General features: G+C 36.7%; 2 protein-coding genes across 11 annotated transcripts in view; both read left to right on the top strand.

Annotated features, from left to right (window-relative positions):
• The window catches only part of kif1aa (kinesin family member 1Aa), a 56,409-nt gene extending 46,977 nt beyond the window's left edge, over nt 1–9,432 (top strand). For all 8 annotated transcript variants that reach the window (XM_060867759.1, XM_060867761.1, XM_060867760.1 and 5 more), the window contains 8 exons: nt 665–810; nt 2,257–2,460; nt 2,579–2,650; nt 2,777–2,901; nt 4,187–4,330; nt 5,144–5,336; nt 5,552–5,670; nt 5,763–9,432. In XM_060867759.1, coding sequence (XP_060723742.1) covers nt 665–810; nt 2,257–2,460; nt 2,579–2,650; nt 2,777–2,901; nt 4,187–4,330; nt 5,144–5,336; nt 5,552–5,670; nt 5,763–5,805 — 1,046 coding nt within the window. In that variant the 3' untranslated portion in view covers nt 5,806–9,432. The remainder of the gene's footprint in view (nt 1–664; nt 811–2,256; nt 2,461–2,578; nt 2,651–2,776; nt 2,902–4,186; nt 4,331–5,143; nt 5,337–5,551; nt 5,671–5,762) is intronic.
• Nucleotides 9,433–11,616: 2,184 nt separating this feature from the next.
• scly (selenocysteine lyase) lies at nt 11,617–19,655 on the top strand. Of its 3 annotated transcripts, none has more exons than XM_060867073.1 (13): nt 11,617–11,791; nt 13,177–13,298; nt 13,888–13,997; nt 14,088–14,188; nt 15,870–16,056; nt 16,466–16,593; nt 16,831–16,986; nt 17,365–17,471; nt 17,608–17,644; nt 17,750–17,833; nt 17,950–18,052; nt 18,396–18,471; nt 19,067–19,655. In XM_060867073.1, the coding sequence occupies exons 2-13, from the start codon at nt 13,180–13,182 to the stop codon at nt 19,218–19,220; spliced, it is 1,362 nt and encodes a 453-aa protein (XP_060723056.1). In that variant the 5' UTR covers nt 11,617–11,791; nt 13,177–13,179; the 3' UTR covers nt 19,221–19,655. The 3 variants fall into 3 exon arrangements, with proteins under 3 accessions (XP_060723056.1, XP_060723057.1, XP_060723058.1); XM_060867074.1 differs by lacking the exon at nt 11,617–11,791 and adding an exon at nt 12,529–12,599; XM_060867075.1 differs by lacking the exon at nt 11,617–11,791 and adding an exon at nt 12,671–12,791.
• The last annotated feature ends 406 nt before the right edge of the window (nt 19,656–20,061 follow it).

Genomic DNA, 20,061 nt, shown 5'->3' with positions numbered 1-20,061 from the left:
GGACATTAATTGAGAGAGAACACAAAACAGGTGAGTGCAAACTTTAGAGCATGTGACAGGGTCATGTGATTTGTAGCAGTCTGATGAGGCTAATGGTTAATGCAGTCCAGGGCAACCATATCACAGCCAAAACCAGATGTGACATTATAGCCCTCCATTTTTTACAGAACAAAGATACTACAGAACTTTTTTTTTGATTGAGGCTTGTGAAGTCAGAGGTTAAAGTTTACATAAAGTTAAAAGGAATATCTAAAGGAATTTGCATGTCTTTTATATACCACATCCTTTTGCTTTCTGTGACCTGCCTTTTCTGATTTTTTTAATTTGTTTTTAGTCTGGTGTGTGATTGGTGAACACTCTTACTTGTGAGTCATAATGGACAAATGCTCATAATTTTAAATAAAATCATCAACTGGTTGCATAGCCAGTACAGTCTGAGGCCACCCAAGCTCCAGACTCTTTAGCTGTGGTGCTCTGGTCTCTAATGAAACCATTTTCACGTCAGGGAGAGTCCCGTGTATTTAAAGCTATGAAATTACACCCAGTCCTCTTATATTATACCATCTTAATGTTATGGACAATTTGCCATTACAATTCTCATATCCTGACTGTGACTGAATGCATTAAGAAGATAGTTTCATTAAACAGTTGTGTTGTTTTGTAGGGATGCAGCGGAGGCGTAGGCGGGTGTTAGACACATCTGTGGCGTATGTGCGAGGGGAGGAGAATTTGGCTGGATGGAGGCCCCGCAGTGACAGCCTCATCCTGGACCATCAGTGGGAGCTGGAGAAGCTCAGCCTCCTGCAGGAGGTACATGATACTACACACCATGACACAATTTTTAATTTAAAACTATTGGAACAGATCACTATTGGCTGCATATCACTTACTTGCAAAAACTGCATCATAAGGCTTAAACTGCAGCTTCTTTGCAGCTCGTTTCAGGGGTTTCTCCCTTCTATCTCCTATACTGGAGGTGAAGTGCTGCTCAGTTGGGTTAAGGTCTGATGATTCACTCGGCCAGTCTTATTCCCCAGCTAAAGTTTTTGTTGAGTTGACAGTGTGTTTTGGATCATTGTCTTACTGTATGATGAAGTTTTTCCCAATTTGATTGAGTGCATTTCTCTGCAAATATGCATACAGAATGAAAACTTCTGAATTCATTCTGCTTCTACCATCATGAGTTACATCATCAATACAGATTAGTGAGTAGGTTCTAGAGGCAGCCATAAGACCTCGAGCCATGACACTACCTCCACGGTGCTTGACCGATGAGTTTGTATATTTTAGTTCATGAGCAGATACAATCTTGTACAATCTTTCTCCACACTTTGGCCTACTATCACTTTTGGTGATTTAATCTTATTTACACAACTTTTGTGACATTTTTATATATATTTGTGGCCTTCCATTTCTTGTTGCTGATCACTTATTTGCATTTTGTGGTATGGATTCTGGAAGTCTTCCTCCAATGGTGGATTGTGATGCCTTCACCTGCCATGTGAAGGTTGTTGGTGATGTGATTGACTATGTTTTTCATCACAGTTCACAAAATGTTTCTGTCATCAACTGCTGTTGTTTTTCTTGGCTGACCTGTTTGTCTGGGTGTTACTATACCATTGTTTTCTTTCTTTTCCTTGTGCAATGGCTCTGATAGATTTTCCCTCTTTTCTAAGCTTCAACATGGCTTGTTTTTCTCTCATAAACAAGATCATTTTCATGATCATCTGGTACAGACTTCAGGTGAAGCCCAGTGCCCAACTAAATTAAACTAAAACACATAGACATTCAGGTCTATGTCTGTATTCAGAGCATTCAAACAGAACACACCTGGGCAGCAAGAAACATGTGTTCCAATATTTTTTATCACTTGAAAATATGTGGTTTTTAAAAAAGATGACATGATTTAAGTTGTTTAACACATCTACATGTAAGTGTCAGGTAATTAAAAGCTGAATTTCGGATCTGACATCTCATCCATTTTTTTTTTAATATGAAACATAAATATCATTCCATTACCTTTGGAGTGGACTGTGTAGTTGCCCCTCACAGCTCCAGTGTTCCCTGACCAAGATAAAGCAGTCATTTGGAAGAATTAATGAATGAATGAATGAATCCAATCAATGTTTTGTATCTATTTCCAAACACCTTGGATTTTAACACTTCACAGGAGTTTTTTTTGGTTCAGATTAAAGCAATGTCTAATATACAGTACAGGTTTAAGGTTTCATTCTCTGTGCACTTGTGGTGCTGCAGGTGGAGAAAACCAGGCATTACCTCCTCCTGAGGGAGAAGCTAGAGTCCACCCTGCTGTTGGGCCAGGAGGTGCCGCTGTCCTGTGTGTGTGAAGATCTGACCGAATCCTCCTCCCCCTCTAAACACCTGGGACAGGGTCATGACCATGACGCTGACCCCGGGCATGAAATAACCAATGAGAGGCAGCGCAAGCTTGCAGCCAAGGTGAAGAATTTATAAAATACCCTCATTGTTATTCATTTTACTTTTATGGATATGAACCTTTTATGCTATGATTGCAGATCTACACTAATAAGCTATATTGTATCTTCACTCTTTTCAGTGTTTGCGTTTGCTTACTCACACTTTCAACAGAGACTATAGTCATGTGTGTGTGAGTGCCAGTGAGAGCAAGGTGAGCTGTTAACAAGCAACAATACACTTATTTGAAGTTTTAATTTTGCCTGTGCATTTTACATCCTCAACTTGACTGTCTTGTATGATTTTGTATGAGTGCTTATGGTATATCTTTCTATTTCAGCTGAGTGAGATGTCTGTAACACTGATGAGAGATTCTACCTCTATCTCTGACATCAACACACTCACACCCTCCTCCACCTGTCCCTCACTGGTGGAGGGACGCTACAGCAGCAACACTGAGCTCAGGTCAGGATTATCAAAGTTCACTTGTCTAGACATCTGTGGATAGGGATCTGCATTGTATAATTACTTTTTAAACTGGGGCGATGATAATCTAAATACGCTGTTGAGAATGATACATTAGTATCTTTATATATAAGTATCTCTTCTAAAGTGTCCAAAATCTGTGATATAAACCAGTGAGTTTCTTGAGAGGCTTCTGGCCAAGTATTACTTGGTGTTAAAAGAATTGAAATTCTTCATTCACATAAAAAAATGTAATTGCTCATCCACACAAATACTTTTTCAGCAACTTAAAGTTATAACGTGTGTCTCACTTAGCTCCCTAGCTTCCTAGGATAGGCTACTATTCTAATTACCTTATCAGTCACTGTAACCTATGTAAGTTCTATATTTCATTTTAATTTGTTATCACATGTGTTTCCATCATGGTACTTCGTAGGCAAGTAGATTAAATCATTAAAGGCCTTTAGACTGAAAAGAGCCTTATATAGAACACCAAATTAAGTACCCTGACTACCTAACTAGAGAGCTGATCGAGATGTACAGTACAGGAAAAAATAGCAAATGAAATTGTTGCTTGCCTTAAATAGCATGAGATTACTTACTGATTTTACAGTAAATTACAGCCTTCACAAGAAATGTGGGAAAACTATTGCTAGGGCTAGCAGCTTTATTCCTAATCGCTCATGTTCAGCTCAAATTATATAATGAATGAATGAATGAATGAATTGGGGGCATGGAAGCCTTTATTATTGACACATATACATTACAGCACAGTGGGATGCTTTTCTTTGCATATCTCAACTGAGGAGTTTGGGGTCAGTGTGCAAGGGCAGCTATGATACAGCACCACTAGAGCAGGGAGGGTTCTAGGGCCCAACCGTGGCAGCTTGGCAGTGCTTCAGTCAACAACCCAGAGCCTTAACAGTGCTAAAGAGTTAGCTATAAGCTAGCTGAATGCTAATATCTTTATCTAATATCTAATACTGTCCCAATGATAAATACAAAGTGAATATTGCAGCAGATACAGAATATGGCCAAAGGTATGTGGACACCTGACCCTCACACCAGTATGTGAGCTTCCCCAAACTGTTGCCACACAGCTGGAGGCATACGATAAACATTTGTACAGGATGCCTTTGTACAGTACATTCTAGAATCAAGATATCTTTGCACTGGAACTAGTGGTCCTAGCCAAAATGAGTAATTAGTAAATAGCTTATAGCAAATAGGATGTCATTTTCTTACTGGTTTGTTTTATTCTGTTTGTGTAAACTCATGTGTGCAGAGCCCCAGTTCCTCGATCCCGTGCTGTGAGTCCCAACCGAGGCTCTACATCTGAGGAAGAGGGCAAGAAGTCCCCCAATGGAGCTCCAGAGTCCAAATCAAGGACCCACACATTTGTCCCTGACATTCAGGAGATCCGTGTCAGGTCTGTTTTTTAGCCCTTAATCAGAACCTCCAGGATTTCACAAATTGTTTTGTGATTGTTGCAGACAAAACCTTTTTGTGCCTTTTGCTAAAAGCTTTTTTTCGACATGAATCAGCAAAATGGCAGGCACAGGATTCTTTCTTTAAACAATCACAGTGAAGACTTATGTAATTACTCTCTATGACATCTGTACTCCTGTTCCACATGCATAAATTAAAGAGAGATTTGACTCAATGTGCCTTGTAATGACATCACACATTGCACCCAAATCAAGAGAAAATATTCAGTAATTCTTAAAAATTCAAGTATTCCTTCAAATATTGTGGTATTTGCTTGATTTTGCATTCATTTCTGCAAACACAAAATTGTGAAATCCTGATGTGACTGATTAATACTGAGGACAAAGTGCACAGAAGGATAAACAGATTCAGTGTTTACTTTCATTGAGTGAAAGCAAAATTTTATAGTAGAAAACGATGTTGAATTACAAAAGATCAGTGTTGAAATCTCTAGCTTAAGATTTGTTAACTAATTGATAATAGCAGTTCTGACAGTATTATTGGCTTTATTCATATTCAGGTTTATATTAATGCGCTCACTTCCTATGTGATCTTTAACATACAGAGAACGTACACGGAAACTGCACGCCCCGGCAATTTAAGTCTAGTAATAAATGAATGTATTGTATTTATCAAATACAAATCTCTAGTAAAGCTTTCTTTAAGTCACGATTGTTTGTTAATCATTAAGAGGCAACTGTGTTAGGAGTGTTTGTGTTAGCTTTTAAATAATCTCTCATTTTTGCTCTCACAGCCCAATAGTTTCGAAAAAGGGCTTTCTGCACTTCCTGGAGCCGCACACTAATGGCTGGGTGAAACGTTATGTGGTGGTGCGCCGGCCGTATGTCTACATCTACAACTCAGAGAAAGACACAGTGGAGAGAGCCATCCTTAACCTGTCCTCTGCACAAGTGGAGTACAGTGAGGACCAGCAGGCCATGCTGAAGGTAAATTACTTTCACCTGTACACAAGCACACACAGACACACACACAAGCACACACACGCATATGTACATTGCACAAATTGATGTACATTGTTGCTTACATACATACATCATCTTTACATATTTAATCTTATATTTCTATGTAGAGGTTGTAGAGGACAAATGTGAATTGTTCTGTTTTCTGTGACTTTCATAAGTATCATATGATTCTGTTGCAGACTCCCTATACATTCGCTGTGTGCACAGAGCATCGTGGGATACTTCTGCAAGCCGGCAATGACAAAGAGATGCATGACTGGCTGTATGCATTTAACCCTCTCCTTGCTGGCTCCATCAGGTACACAGAACAAAGCCAGGAAGTGACTCCTTGTGTGCTAATAGATGTGTCATAATAATCATGTCATTGTATTGATCATCTTCTTGTCACAGGTCCAAACTCTCCAGAAGAAGAGCAGCGCAGATGAGGCTTTGAGAGGACAAGGTCAACCGAGCCCATAAACAAAGACTATCCCTGTAAATAGAGTCCACTGTTCCTGTGCCCAGTCCAGTCTCTAAAGTCTGTCACAATCCACCCTTCCTGTGTGTACCTGCACTCACCCTATCTAGCACTAAGCACCTGTGTACTAAAGGCTCACCATGCTGTGTGTCTACCAGGACCTGGATGTTCAATCCGTAACCCTCCTAAGAATCTACTGTAAGGCCACTATGATTTGGATCAGTGTAGTAATGGAGATTAGAAGCATTTGCTTAGGTTCATTTTAGATGCTTATATAATCTTACCAAAAAAGCTCCAACACTCCGCAATGGAAGGAAAAACAATTCTGACTCTTCCAGATCATGGGAAAACCATTTGAATCAGATTTATTAAGATGAGTAACAAAAAGTAAAGTTGATGGTCAATATAGAAATGTCTCAGTCATATGACCTTACCGTGTTATTCTTTTCAATTGACTCCGGTCAGTATTTAAGTCAGTCAATAACAACTTTATTATCAGCTTCACATTTCAGCTTCACTGACACTTATTAAGGAGGCTGTATCCTAAATGATCATACTACAGTAAATAGTAGGTCAAAATAGCATGACCTATTTTACATACGTATAGAATGGTAGTGAGCAATTTGAACTTCTTAGCCAGATTCTTTCAGGTTCAGCTCTAGTGCAGGTTTTCGATAGTCTTCATAGAATATTTATATAATATGACAAAAAAGGTCCCTGCAGTGAGAAACATTAAACTTTGCTCTTGAAGCTTTCTCATAACTGTGTGTAAAAAAGGCAAAAAAAAAAACATAGAAGAGATGGACGGTTATGTTTGAGTCTAAATTGTATCATAATCCAGTTTAATATTTTCTTAAAATGAACTTATCCCTAAAGATCTTATCTTTGGTTGATTTACTTTGAAATTTATATTAAAATCTATTCAAGTTAGATATTTATTTAACATGCATTTATTTATTTGGTTGTGTATTTATTGACAATATTTTGATGAAGTTTAATGCAGTTATCTGCAAATGGCACTTTCCCCCATGTGTTTTACTAACTTATTTCCTCTGTATCATGTGACTCTCCCTCTTCGACCCAGAGAATGCTTTAGGAGGAGAGAGACAGGGAAAAGGATTTAATGCTGTGATGGCTGCTACTATCTGTAGATCACCTGAATGTTTTATTTATTAGTTGTTAAAGCGAGAAAGAGCCTTCTGAAAATATCCAGTTGTGAAACAGAGAAAGGCTTATGACCCTGACCAGTTAAAGACAAAAGTCTGTAAAATCATAAACTGCAGGTTTTTAATGATATATATTATATGATTTTACTAACTTTACATGTTTTTACATTCTCATTTGCTGCTTTCATTCTTCAGGTCTCCCAAATCATGTCAGCTCATTAATCTAACCTCTCACCATGCTCTAGCACTGATATACTGGAGGTTCTACTTCTCTTATAGAGTACCTGCTAAAAAAATCCAGCTTGGTCTGACCAGCTAGAAGCTGCCAAAACAGAGACAGAGATAGTCAAGCTGGTAGGTTTGTAAATGTCCATTTACAAAAAAAAAATCCTTGCTTGGGTCAGCAACTAACACGAACAAAAGGCAACAACCGTTATGGATATACATAAGACTAATCAAAGTGATTATGTTTGTTGTATGTTGGAACACTTATGTTAGCACTTTTGATTAGCATCATGGACTCGTTGAGATACTTTTAAGATTCATCCATCAAATTCTTTTTAGTAAACACATACTTCTCTGTCCAATCATATTTAAACTTTCTGTCCTCATGTCATCAGTATACCAACCAGATCAGAAAGATTAAATAAAATAAAAAAATCTATCAAATTTTATAAAAAGTTTTCCCCTTCTCATCTAATGTCTTTAGTCCTGTAGTTAATCTCTATAATTTGGGTAAATATCTTGTCATCGTAGATACAACAGAGGATCTACTACAGAAATAAATGCAAAAGAAATATAGACAGCTGAAAAATGTTAAGAAAATGAAAGAAGCTGATCTACTTGTTTGAGCAGCTAGTAGTGTTTTGGCTGCTACTTGATGATTAGACCGAGCTGGATTCTCTGGAATTCTTTTTTCTTTTTTTTGTTCACACAGGTCAACAAATCTGCACATGAAAACAGACCTACTGTGTTTTGTGATGCTCATATAAATCATCCTTTTTCAAACATCATGTTACCTTACATTTCCTCCATTTACAAAATATTGTAGTGGAGACTGCAAGCTTAGAGGCTGCAGTATGCATTTTAATGGCGCTCATACTGTGGGTTTAATAACTAAAGTCTCATCATTGGTTACTGTGTGATATGACTGTTGGCTTAATGTTTAATGAGAAGAGCAAACAGCTTGTATCTGTGTTGTTAGCGAAATGCCACTATTTGTGTGCAAGGGCAAATCCACACTGTGCTTTTGAATGTGCTGGTTATCAGAAATTTACAGGAATGTTACACACCACTGAATTGTGCTTTTGTGATTGGTCATGCTCACCTGCTTTTTTCATGAAAGTTAACCTTTACCTTTTTTGAGTTTTTTTTTCACGCTATGTTTATCAGCACAAGAAAAAGTGCTTTTGTTACTATGACAATAACTTGGAACTGATCCCACCTTTCCTTGTTTATTAAGACTAAGCCAGATGGATTGCAATGCGGTATTTCCCAGAGTTCTCTATACACAGAATGGTGGATAGGAGCATGACTGAGGCCAGCAAACCTCCAGAGCATGCTTAGTAATGTCAAGACATAGATTATCTAAAAGATATTATGGTCTGGAGAAATGTGTGTTGATGTATAATGGCCATTAATTTTTGTTTATTATTTTTCTTACGTGAAATTGACCAGTCACTGAAGCCACACAAAGTAATGACCTATCAGAATGCTGTTGTTGTTATATGCACAGTTTAATATAGATAGGTACTGTGTGTGCTGTTTGCAATGAACATCATCTGAATAAGTATGCCTAGTTTTGCATGGAAAGATTGTCAAACTGCCTACATATCTAAACAGCTGTGCTAAAGTGTTCCAGATTGCGGATTAATCTTCTGATCCATTTCTAAAGCTTTACATTTGTGTCTGCACATATCCGAAGGAAAATGAAAAATCACTCACATTGTTTAGCAGCGTTTGCATGTACGCAGTTGTCTTTTGTCTGTTCATCTCTTTGAGAATGTTGTTGAAAGTGTGTTGGATGAAATCATGCACCTTCTAGCCTGTGGCACTGAATGACCAACAGGCATGAAATTATAATTCTCAGTCATTCACCATCACAGAGCTTACATACAGCAGCCTCCATGAGCAAATAAAAAGAAAACAAAACCAACAAATGATAGGCTCTCTTCATCAACAGCATTTCTTTGTGTACTTCCATTCATCATATGCACAAATTCCATTCACTGACATTTTTCTATCTTCTTGGTTCTATTTTGCATTGTATATAAACATGATTGCTGTGAATGGTGTAATATGCAGCTGTAACCCATTGGTACCATCTTAAATGGGCAGTAGTTCTATGTGTCTTGTGAGTGTTTGAGTTATGAGTCCAAATGTTTGCGTAGCCTACACCTTAACACGTTGTCTGATATAAAATAAATGTGGAACTTATGCAACACTATAAAAGGTGTCTATGTATTATTCTAACCTTTTTTGACTGTTATCTGTAAAGGAATTTAGCAAGAAAATGATTGAATATTTTTGCATTTTGTTGCATTTATCCATGTGTTTTTCAGGCAATTGCATTTATAGTAATTTAATACGCATGTGGAAGTAACGGCTCAGATATCAGATCACAGGCCGTGGCAGAGCGATAATAGATTTACCCTCCTGTTTTCCTTACCTGAATTCCTATGCAAATTAGGAGAACTAAGTCAACTTGACCTTGTCTGTTTTGACTGCTTATAAAAAAGTAACAAAAGTATATATGTTAGCCATTTTTTTTCACCTTTTTAGTCTAACTTGTTAACATATAACATATTAACATATATTTTACAAAAAAAAAAAATAATAAAAAAAAAATAATAATAATAATAAGAATAATAATAATATTTAGTATAATAAACCTTATTTATATACAAAAATGCCTAATATTTTTGTAAAAAAAAAAAAAAAAACAGAAATTTTGAATTATTTTCACTATGGAGGCACAAAAGTTGATGCACAATTACAGGCTGGTATATTTCAAAGCCAGGAGATTGTTTTGAAACCATTTTGACTATTTTTAATGTCAGCAAATAATAAAACCTGTTTTTTTTTTCAGGTCAAATTTACTTGAATGCTTATAAATCAAAAATTATACAATTATCACCATTGTGTGTGATCAGCCTTACATTTGGTACATTTGTGTGTGTGTGTGCGTGTGTGTAGCATCATTTCGGTAGATCATATTTTGCCCTCTGCTAGGCGAAGGCATATCAAAAGTGTGAAATATTTACAAATATGTAGCTTTTTTTTTCTGGAGGCCTAATGAAATGCAATGCCCTATTTGTGTGTGTGCGTGTGTGTGTGAGTGTGTGTTTTGGGTGTGTGTGTTAGGGGACATTTTATGTGTGCATTTTTGTGTCTGTACAGTATGTATGTTCATTGCGCTGAAAAGGGCAAAAGTGTGACCTATTGCCCCACTAAATTTGGCTGGGTCCAACTGACCCTGGAGGATCCAAAACGCAAAGTATATATTGGTCCAAACACATAGTTCAACAAATATAGACAAAATTAATTTTACTTGCAAAGTTCATAATTTGGAACAATCCTGGTAAATGTTAGGCACATATGTGGAAGAAAACCCAAGTTATGACACATTAAACTTTCATTAAACCTTCCAGCCGGGTCAGATAGACCCGAGGAAAATACAAGGGTTAAATGACAGAGTAACAGGAGGCATCTTTGTTCCTGTTTTTAGACATAGTTTGGAATGTGTTCGTTAATGATGACCATTTACCGCATCTAGTTATATTTATACCAGTATGAACTCTTGTATGCTCAGTATTAAAAACTTAAAACAGGACTAATCTCATAGCTTTGAGTTTTTGACAGCAGAAACTGAAGAAGCCAAGGCTTTTCTGTTAACACAGGAGATAAAGGAAATAATAAACAGAAAAGGAAGTTCCTGGATAATGCTGAAAAAAATAAATAAAAGAGGGGCACAATATTACAAGTCTATGTACAGTGTGTGTGTGTGTATATATCAACCTGTTGGTGTATATAGTTTCTGGAGCACTCAGGTGTGTGTCTGCATTGTAGAAACCAGAAAAGTTCAACAATGGCCTCGGAGACATAGTTATTTATCCCAGATGAATAAAAACACTAAACTAAATGAGAATTATTTTCCCCATGACTGTATATGGCATATTCATGACTACCAGGATGCTGTAAAGATGGCACCAACTGAAATCATTTCTATACATCGGCACACAGACTTATCTCAGGGAAACAACTGATGGCACAGATCGACATTACCCACATGGCCTAGGCATCAAGGCCTAAAGGAATTGTACAGAGACATAAAAAATACTGAAAAAAAGGACTCAAGGTGTTTGTATAAACAGAACAGTGGTTATAATATATAGGTGCTTGTGAATATCAATTAATATAATTACTGAAACATTATCATACTTAATCATGAGTATATGTATAACTAATGGAAATTTCATCTAGTACCCTGCTGGATTAGTTGTATTAAACACATTATAGTCTAATTGTTACGGAGGTGGAAGTGTCAATGGAGGAAATGCTACTATGTTTTACCTAGTTAAACATTTGGGATTTCAGTTCATAGTGCAGTTTACAGTCTTAGTGCAGTTTACAGAAGCTCACATTGACTGCTATTATTCATGACTCATTTTAGGATACTGATTTAAAAGCTTTTCATCAACTTCTGGAATACACATCCTGTCTGAAAAATCCAGACAGTCTGACCAGTTACTATAACACAGGGTGATCCAGTTGAGCTGGCACTCCTTTACCAGCTGGTCAGTTGTTTTCCTTATTACTTGTCTGAATTGCACAATGAACATGTGAGTGATTTCTAACAGCATTTTACAGCTTGTTAAAATGATTTACCAGTTTAATCTGGGTAGCTGTCAGACTAAGGTGGGCTTTTGAATGATTTTATACCTTTATACACCCTTATAATATCAGACATATCGTTATTCCATGCAGAGTAAATCAACAACTTCCTGGTGTATTAAATTAAATTTCATTGATTCAATAATAATTCATCCATCTGACTTCTACTGGTTTAACCTCTCTATCTAGATGTCTTAGCAAGATTTTCTGCTCATTTTATTACATTTCCAGCATTTGGCAGACACCCTTATCCAGAGTGACTTACATTATCTAATTTTTTAAACAGCTGAGAGTTAAGGGCCTTTCTCGGGGGCTCAGCAGTGGCAGCTTGGTGGACCTGGGATCTGAACCCACAACCTTCTGAGTGGTAGCCTAATATTTAGCCACTAGGCTATCACATGGCCCATTTTATACTGTTTTTATTTAACCCCAATTACAGTTTTTTTCTGGAGCCATTCATAATAAAGTATCAGAAATAAGTAGACAAACTAACACATCACACATATTGTGTTGTTTTATGTAAATGCGCGTGTAAGAGGATAAAAGTACGCTACAGTTTGATAACATGGGACACGTGGTAAAAACACTAGCACCCGTAGTGACGTAAGTACCCCACAGTGGGAGGAGTCTGGGTTGCTGTACTTCCTGTTAACCATCTATCTATCAGAAAGGATGTCGGTAAATCATTAACACGATTTAACAAGTCTTCTAGTAAGTGAATATCATTTTTATGGCTGGACTGTACTTGAGTTAATTCATTGTAAAATAAGATGCACGCGGTGAATGTTTAATGTGTGAGTCTGGGCTGAGCTCACACGTGTTGGTCGGATAAACAGCATAGAATTAAAGTGTGAATGTTCATTGTACAGAAAGCGATTTATGAAAACGAATGAATGAAAGGATGTAAGTAGCTTCTTAGTGGGTTAGAACATCTCTACTAACGTGCTCATTTTACATAATGCGTTGTCTGTGGTCTATAGGATAATATCTGTGTTTTTATATATATATATATATATACATATATATATATATATATATATAATACATATGTATTAATAATATATATAGATATAGGTATTATATATATATATATATATATATATATATATATATATATATATATTTTTTTTTTTAATTAAAAATATATAAATATATATTATTTTTTTATATTATATATTTTTATATATATACTTATATATACACTTATACAATATACTTATATATATATAATTTGTTTGTTTTTCTATTATTTATTTATTTATTTATTTATTTATTTATTTATTATTAGACAATGTGTGACGAGGCTGGATCCTCAGATAATCTGACTCAGTGTCCACAGGACAAGGCAGTTGTGGATATGGACCATCACCATAAGCATGTGGAGCATGTGATTAGTCCTACGTTGACTAGGTGAGAGAAAGCCTGACCATGAAATATAGCTCTACATTGAAGAACAATCAATATTATGTTTGTATTGATCAATCGAAGGTGTACATTTGGCTTTGTGTATCTTCCTTACAGTTTTGCTTATGAATAGTGTCAAATTTAAAACAACATTCTAGGCATGGGCTGCATTTTCAGAGGATATCATAATGACAACAAACATATTTTTTATTATTATATAATAACATATCATTTTATTATTTGCCATTAACTGGAAGGTTGTGTTACTTTTATATTATTAGTTTGTATAACATTGTTATTTTATAACATTGTTATTTTACTCATTATACACTTCTGACTGGTGCTGCTGTTATTTATCACATAAATAATCTATTATTTTATATATTTGATATTTATTTTATATTGTATTTTTATGTCACGTGAGCATTTTGAACTGCATTTTATATGTATTAAAACTGCTATATAAATGTTTTTTTTCTCTTTAATTGAATTGTTGTTATTATTATTACTTCCTTGTCTTGGCATGATGATTCTGATATTGAATCACATGTGGTAGAACACAACTCTAAAGATTAATGTTTTACCTTTCAATTAGAATCTATATGGACTACAATGCCACTACTCCAGTTGATCCTGAGGTGGTCAGTGTGGTCACTGAAGCTTTAAATGAAGCTTGGGGAAACCCCAGCAGCATGTACCTGCCAGGTGTGTTCTCAGCCTGCTCTCATACAGTGCATCTCTGATAGACCAGATGTACTTATACTGTACTCACATTACTCTGCTGTGTTTTGCCAGGACTGAAAGCCAAAGATATCATTAACCAGTCACGAGAGAGTGTCGCTAGGATGGTTGGAGGAAAGGCATCGGACATCATATTTACATCAGGTGGCACTGAGGTGAGAACTTGCTGTAATTTAGATTATGTTCAACTTCAGAAGCTTATTAAAGATTTTATTTTTCAGTCTTGTCGGCATAAAATATCATAGATATCAGTATAGTATAGTTGCATAGATAAATATATTCAACCTCAGTTCTTGACAAATCCACTTTATGCTATTACACATTTCTTTTTGCAAATCAGTTAGATCAATAACTACATTTCAGGTAACAATCTGTTAAAGACTTTATTTCAGCTTTAATTCACTATGACAAAATTCCAGTGAGCTGTTTTAAAAAAAATTTTTATCATAAAAAAAATCTGGAAGATCCAGATATTGAAGTAATTACATGTAAAAGCTTTTGATTAGCCTAATGTCATAAATACGAGTTAATAGGAATATACCTGTGGCTGTTGGAAAAATCCAATGAATACAGCCAAGACCTCAGGAAAATCCTGTAGTCCAGTTCCTCTTTAGAAGCAATCCAAACAACTGTAGGTACCATGAGCATATTTACAGGGATGACTGTTGTCCAAAAAGTTCAACTGAACTGTAAGACAACATCAGAAGAATAGGTGGCATCAGGTACCAATGTATGTACATCTACCATAAAGAGAGGCCTACATCGCCATGGCATGAAAAGAAGGAAGAAGACCATACCTCAAGAATGTGATTTAAAAGAAATGGAACGATCTTCTCAAAAATAAACAGCATCATTCATTAGGAAGACGGTTTATCTAGAAATGCTGAAACAACTCCTCAATACATCAACCAAAAAGTTCAAAGTTGTTTGCAACTAGGTCTTCTAGCAGGACAGTTATAATAAGCATACCTCCATAGATGTAACAAAATGAAGTTACCTGTTATAAAGACAGCAATATGTTTGGAGTAGCTATCACAAAGCCCTGATCTGAATCCTAGAGAAAATTTGTTAGGAGGGAAGGAGAAAATTCCATGTAATGTGAGAAGATTGTCGAAAGCTTTCCTAAGCATTTGATTCAACTTGAGCAATTAAAATGCAATGCGACCAAATACAAACTCAGTTTATGACCTCTTATGGATATAAAGAAGTGAAGGGACGTGACATACAGCTAAGTATGGTGACCCATACTCAGAATTCGTTCACTTCATTTAACCTATCCAAAGTGCACACACACAGCAGTGAACACACACCCGGAACAGTGGGCAGCCATTGATGCTGTAGCAGTTGCGGGAGCTGTAGCAGATGCGGGAGCAGTTGCCGGCCCGAGACTCGAACCCACAACCTTAGCGTTAGGAGTCAAACTCTCTAACCATTAGGCCATGAATTCCTCACGTTGGCCTTAGCTGACCTAAAACAGGCAATGTATAGTGACATGAAAGTAAGTTTGAATCTTTTAGTCTAGATGTATATAAACCTGTAGTATCTTGTCTAAAAGGTCCATAGAGCTAAAAATGCTTTTGCAACTCATAATTCCTTTTTTTTAACCTCATACTTCAATTTCAATTTAGTTTTGACTTTGTTCCTTCCACCCAAATGAACTGGAATGTTCTTATCAATACTTTAATTGTGGTTAAAAAACCTTTCATAATCACATGGCTTGGTCCTGTACTGATTATTTACACTGCATATATTTTGACACCTGGATTTTTTTCATCTGTACTTTAGTCTCTAAAAACTAGCAATGCATGTCCTTACTCATTTTCCTTATTTTTTTAGGCTAATAACATGGTGTTTCACTCGGTACTGGAACACTTCTGGAAGAGCAGCAGGTCGGCTGACGGTGGAAGAGAGGAAAATTATCATCTTAATGGCAAAAGTATTCGTCCTCACATCATCACATCCAATGTGGAGCATGATTCTGTCAAACTTGTGGCTGAACACCTGGTAAAAATGGACAAGGCAGGTAATGATGACACATAACCCAGGCCATCCTCTGTATGACTGAAACATCTCATATACTGTTGTGTAAATGAACTATTATTATATTTCATTGGAAATATTTTGATAGAGCACCGTTATATGCTCTATCCTGGCCTCGGCTTAGTGTCTATACAGAGTTCATATATTCTCCCCTTGTCCCTGTGGGGTTCCTCTGGGTTGATATGTGGATTGGTGACTCAAAATCACCACTAGGTGCGAACGAGTATGTGAATGTGGGTGCACGATGCACTGCTATGAGCTTTGGATCTTGCATGACCCCGGCCAGGATAAAGCATCACTTGTGGAATTAATAAATTGTCTTGATAAATGAATGACCATTTTTATTCCATGCAAAACTATTTGAGGTGTGCTTGTCTGGATTCATCTTGTAGATGTCACGTTCCTGCCTGTTTCCAGAATAACTGGTCGGGTAGAGGTAGAGGACGTGATGGCAGCAGTCCGTCCTTCCACATGCCTGGTGTCAGTCATGCTGGCCAACAATGAGACAGGCGTTATTATGGTAAAGCATTATTATTGTTAAGAATCTGAAAGAAGGGTAATGAAGAATATGTAGATAAATTATCATTTATTTAAAGCTTATTTTTTTGTTATGCCAAGAAATATAGGAAAATATTAAACACAAATATCATTCCTTTTATACACTATTTAAGTTGAGAATGAAATAAGAATGTGCTAAAAAATGTAATAATGGATGGAAATGATCAGATTTCAGTACATAAATTCTGTTGTGATTAAGCCAATCAGGGAGATTTGTCAGAGGTTGAAGGCAGCAAAAAGATCATCGTCTTGTCCCAGGATTCTGCTGCACACGGACGCAGCGCAGGCCATTGGGAAGATCCGTGTGGATGCCCAAGAGCTGGGGGTGGATTATCTTACAATAGTGGGACACAAGGTAAACAGTGCTGATTAGTTAATAATAATAATAATAATAATAATAATGATTTTCCTCAGAGGAATAATGTTAAACTGTGTAAAAACTGTTTAAATGTCCTAAACAAGTGAAGTTAAAATAATAGTAAGAACATAAAATAGGCTTATGAAGTCAGCACAATAGTCTTCATTAAACCAACCAGTATTTTTGGAGCTTTCCAGTTGGTAACTATTTTGTGATTTGTGATGCTAAGCAAGAATAAGAAATTATAGACGTAGATTTTAGACATTATGATTATTCATGTATTTTGTAAATCATGGTTTTACCATTTGCAAAAATAAGCAGGCAACCACCATGAACCTGATTCCAGACTGATAACCTGCCTTACACTTTTTGCAGTTTTATGCTCCACGAATTGGTGCCTTGTTTGTGAAAGGTCCTGGAACGATGACCCCTCTTTACCCTTTGCTCTTTGGCGGAGGACAGGAGCGCAACTTTAGACCAGGGTATTGCATGGCTTTATTAGCTGGCATTGCGGTATAAGTGTAGTGTGGCAATGCTAACCCTTTGAACTAGTAAATAAATAAATAAGCTTGAAGCACTGACTCTGAAATTGATATTGTTCCTAACTTTCTTTTTTAGGACTGAGAACACAGCAATGATTGCCGGTCTGGGGAAGGTAGGAGGTTTGTCTCAGCATTGTTCATGTAGATATACATATATTACTTTTTCCTCAAATTTGGTTTCAGACTATTACGTGACTGTGCTTCTCATCTTTGCAAAGGCTGCAGAATTGGTGACAGCAAACCTGGTGAAAGACGAGTCTCATCTGTTGGATATCAGACTTTACCTGGAGCAGAGGCTGCTGGTCAGTCCTATTAGTCTGTGTCAGATCTTATTCTTTAATGGGTTCTTTGCAGTAACAGATAAAGATGAGTAGTATTTAAAAGGTATGCTGTTGAAATAACCTTATTCTTTATCTAGACTGTGTTTGGAAAAGAGAAGCTTCGTTTTAACAGTCATTTCCATGGAACAGACACACTGCCCAACACGTGCAACATGTCTATTCTGGGACAAGGACTACATGGTGAATATCAATCCTTACATTTCACCTTTCATTAATTATTATCTGTTGCATTCACACTCATATTCTGTTATTTTATAGCTAAAATCCAATCCATGGGGCAATAAACAGCAATATTTTTAACCATTTACTGGGCTTTTAGGATGTTCTTCATTATCCCTACAGGTTTAAGTGACTCCTCATTTCTTTCTCTGGAACATTCCTAAATGAAATTAATTCAAAAGATGGCCCATTAATGAAATGTAAGATTTTTATGTCACATGTGCTGGCTCGGGTCCTGACCTCAGCCATTTGTAAAACAAAATAGCTGCATTAAATAATTGATCTGTCCCTGGCTGTGTCGTAGGCCGCAGCGTGCTGTCTACATGTAGGAGGTTACTGGCCAGCGTGGGCGCTGCCTGTCACTCAGACCACGGAGATCAGTGAGTCTCTAACATGCAAACAACCCAATCTACACTATCACATACTGTACCACGTAACGTATGCCTTCTGAATTAGGTGTTTAACTGTAATAATGTCATAGTAATAATGTTATATAGCACCAAACTAAAGCTTTAATCACACAGGTAATCTCTGGAACTTGTGAGTAAGGTCAGACTGAAGTAATTTAGTGCTAAACTGGCTAGCGGATAACAATCTAAGTTGGCTTGTGCATAGTAGAAGGACATACACAACCCTTGAGCTCTGTTAAACACGCTGAGTATTTACATTAAATAATTCCATTAGTTGTCTAATTAAAGAGGTATCATAATTCTCTTTTTCTCTATCCTAATCTTAATTCCAGCATTGTCTACAGTATTTGCCAAGTTAACTTTGTTTTTGCTTTTGCTGATAACCAAATTTTGAAATGCTGAAAAGTTCTTTATTACTTGTTGAGATAGATGCAAAAGATGTGAGATGTCAGTTCTGTAAGGTCTGTAGTTTTCAAATAAATATACATCTAGAGATAAAAAAGACAGAACTAGATATACTGAACGTTAATCCTTTAAAAAAAAATCACATGTAAATTTTTTGCAGGCCTTCACATATTCTGCTGAACTGTGGAATCCCGTACCATGTAGCAATCAATGCTCTGAGGATTAGTGTGGGACGAGGGACATCACGGGAGGATGTGGACATCGTGGTAGAGGACCTCCGGGACACAGTGGAACAACTGGAGCAAATGAATTAGAGTCTGTTTTTCCTAGAGCACCCTTAGTGTTTGCGGATGTTGAACAGAAACTCATGCTTTAGTTTTATTGGCTTAAGATACCGATATACCGATCAAGGAATTATTTTACAGTGAACCAGTCTTGTGTGCACTGTAAATATACAATAATGGGGTATGCACCTAAATGCACTAATTATTAAAAGTACTGTTACAAGGCAGGATGTTTTAAAAGAATTATTTATTACTATTGTTAATATATATTATTAATGTACACACAAAGGCTTTTTAAGCATTTCTCAGATGGGTTGAGCTTGCATGTTCGAGTAGAAATGTCTTCAGTGCATAAAAGAAGCTGCAATGTTATTAACATGTAGCAAGCAGGTGATATTGGCGTTTTTTTCTTCTTAAACCTGATGTTAAATTGTGTTCTGTCATCATTAAAGATCACATGCTTCAACCAAACTGTACAAGTCTCTAAACTTATGTTCTCTTTGTAATCTACACAGCTTGAGCTATTCAAAGGAGCATAAATATTTAACCCAAGCCTTAAAAGTAAAGCTTAAGTGGCAGCGAACGCTCTGCAGATCATTGTTAACCCTTTATATGTCTTCAGATGTCTGTACTCATATTTCCATGGTCACTGTTTGTTCCTGCCCTGTGGCATGTGGTGGCATGTGTCAGTCTGGGCACAAAGGTGATTGCTGGTCCATGAGAAGCTGCACATTTCTGCCATTGCTGGGCTTCTTTCATTAACTTAACAGCTCACTGAGCCTAACCTGAACCTCTCCGCCACCGACACACACACTCTCCTTCCTGCCAGCTCACTGTCACTGTGGTGTCAGTTTGCTCTGGCAAAGGGTAT

The sequence above is a fragment of the Tachysurus vachellii genome, chromosome 4 (assembly GCF_030014155.1).
Source record: "Tachysurus vachellii isolate PV-2020 chromosome 4, HZAU_Pvac_v1, whole genome shotgun sequence".
Lineage (NCBI taxonomy): Eukaryota > Metazoa > Chordata > Actinopteri > Siluriformes > Bagridae > Tachysurus > Tachysurus vachellii.
The sequence above is the reverse complement of the archived record's forward strand: the minus strand, read 5'-3'. Positions and strand labels throughout refer to the sequence as shown.

Coding starts and splice junctions, on each gene's coding strand:
- scly (XM_060867073.1), top strand. CDS start 13,180: ATGTGTGACGAGGCTGGATCCTCAGATAATCTGACTCAGTGTCCACAG. Junction 16,057..16,465: donor GGTAAAAATGGACAAGGCAG/GTAATGATGACA, acceptor TTCATCTTGTAG/ATGTCACGTTCCTGCCTGTT. Junction 17,645..17,749: donor TGATTGCCGGTCTGGGGAAG/GTAGGAGGTTTG, acceptor ATCTTTGCAAAG/GCTGCAGAATTGGTGACAGC.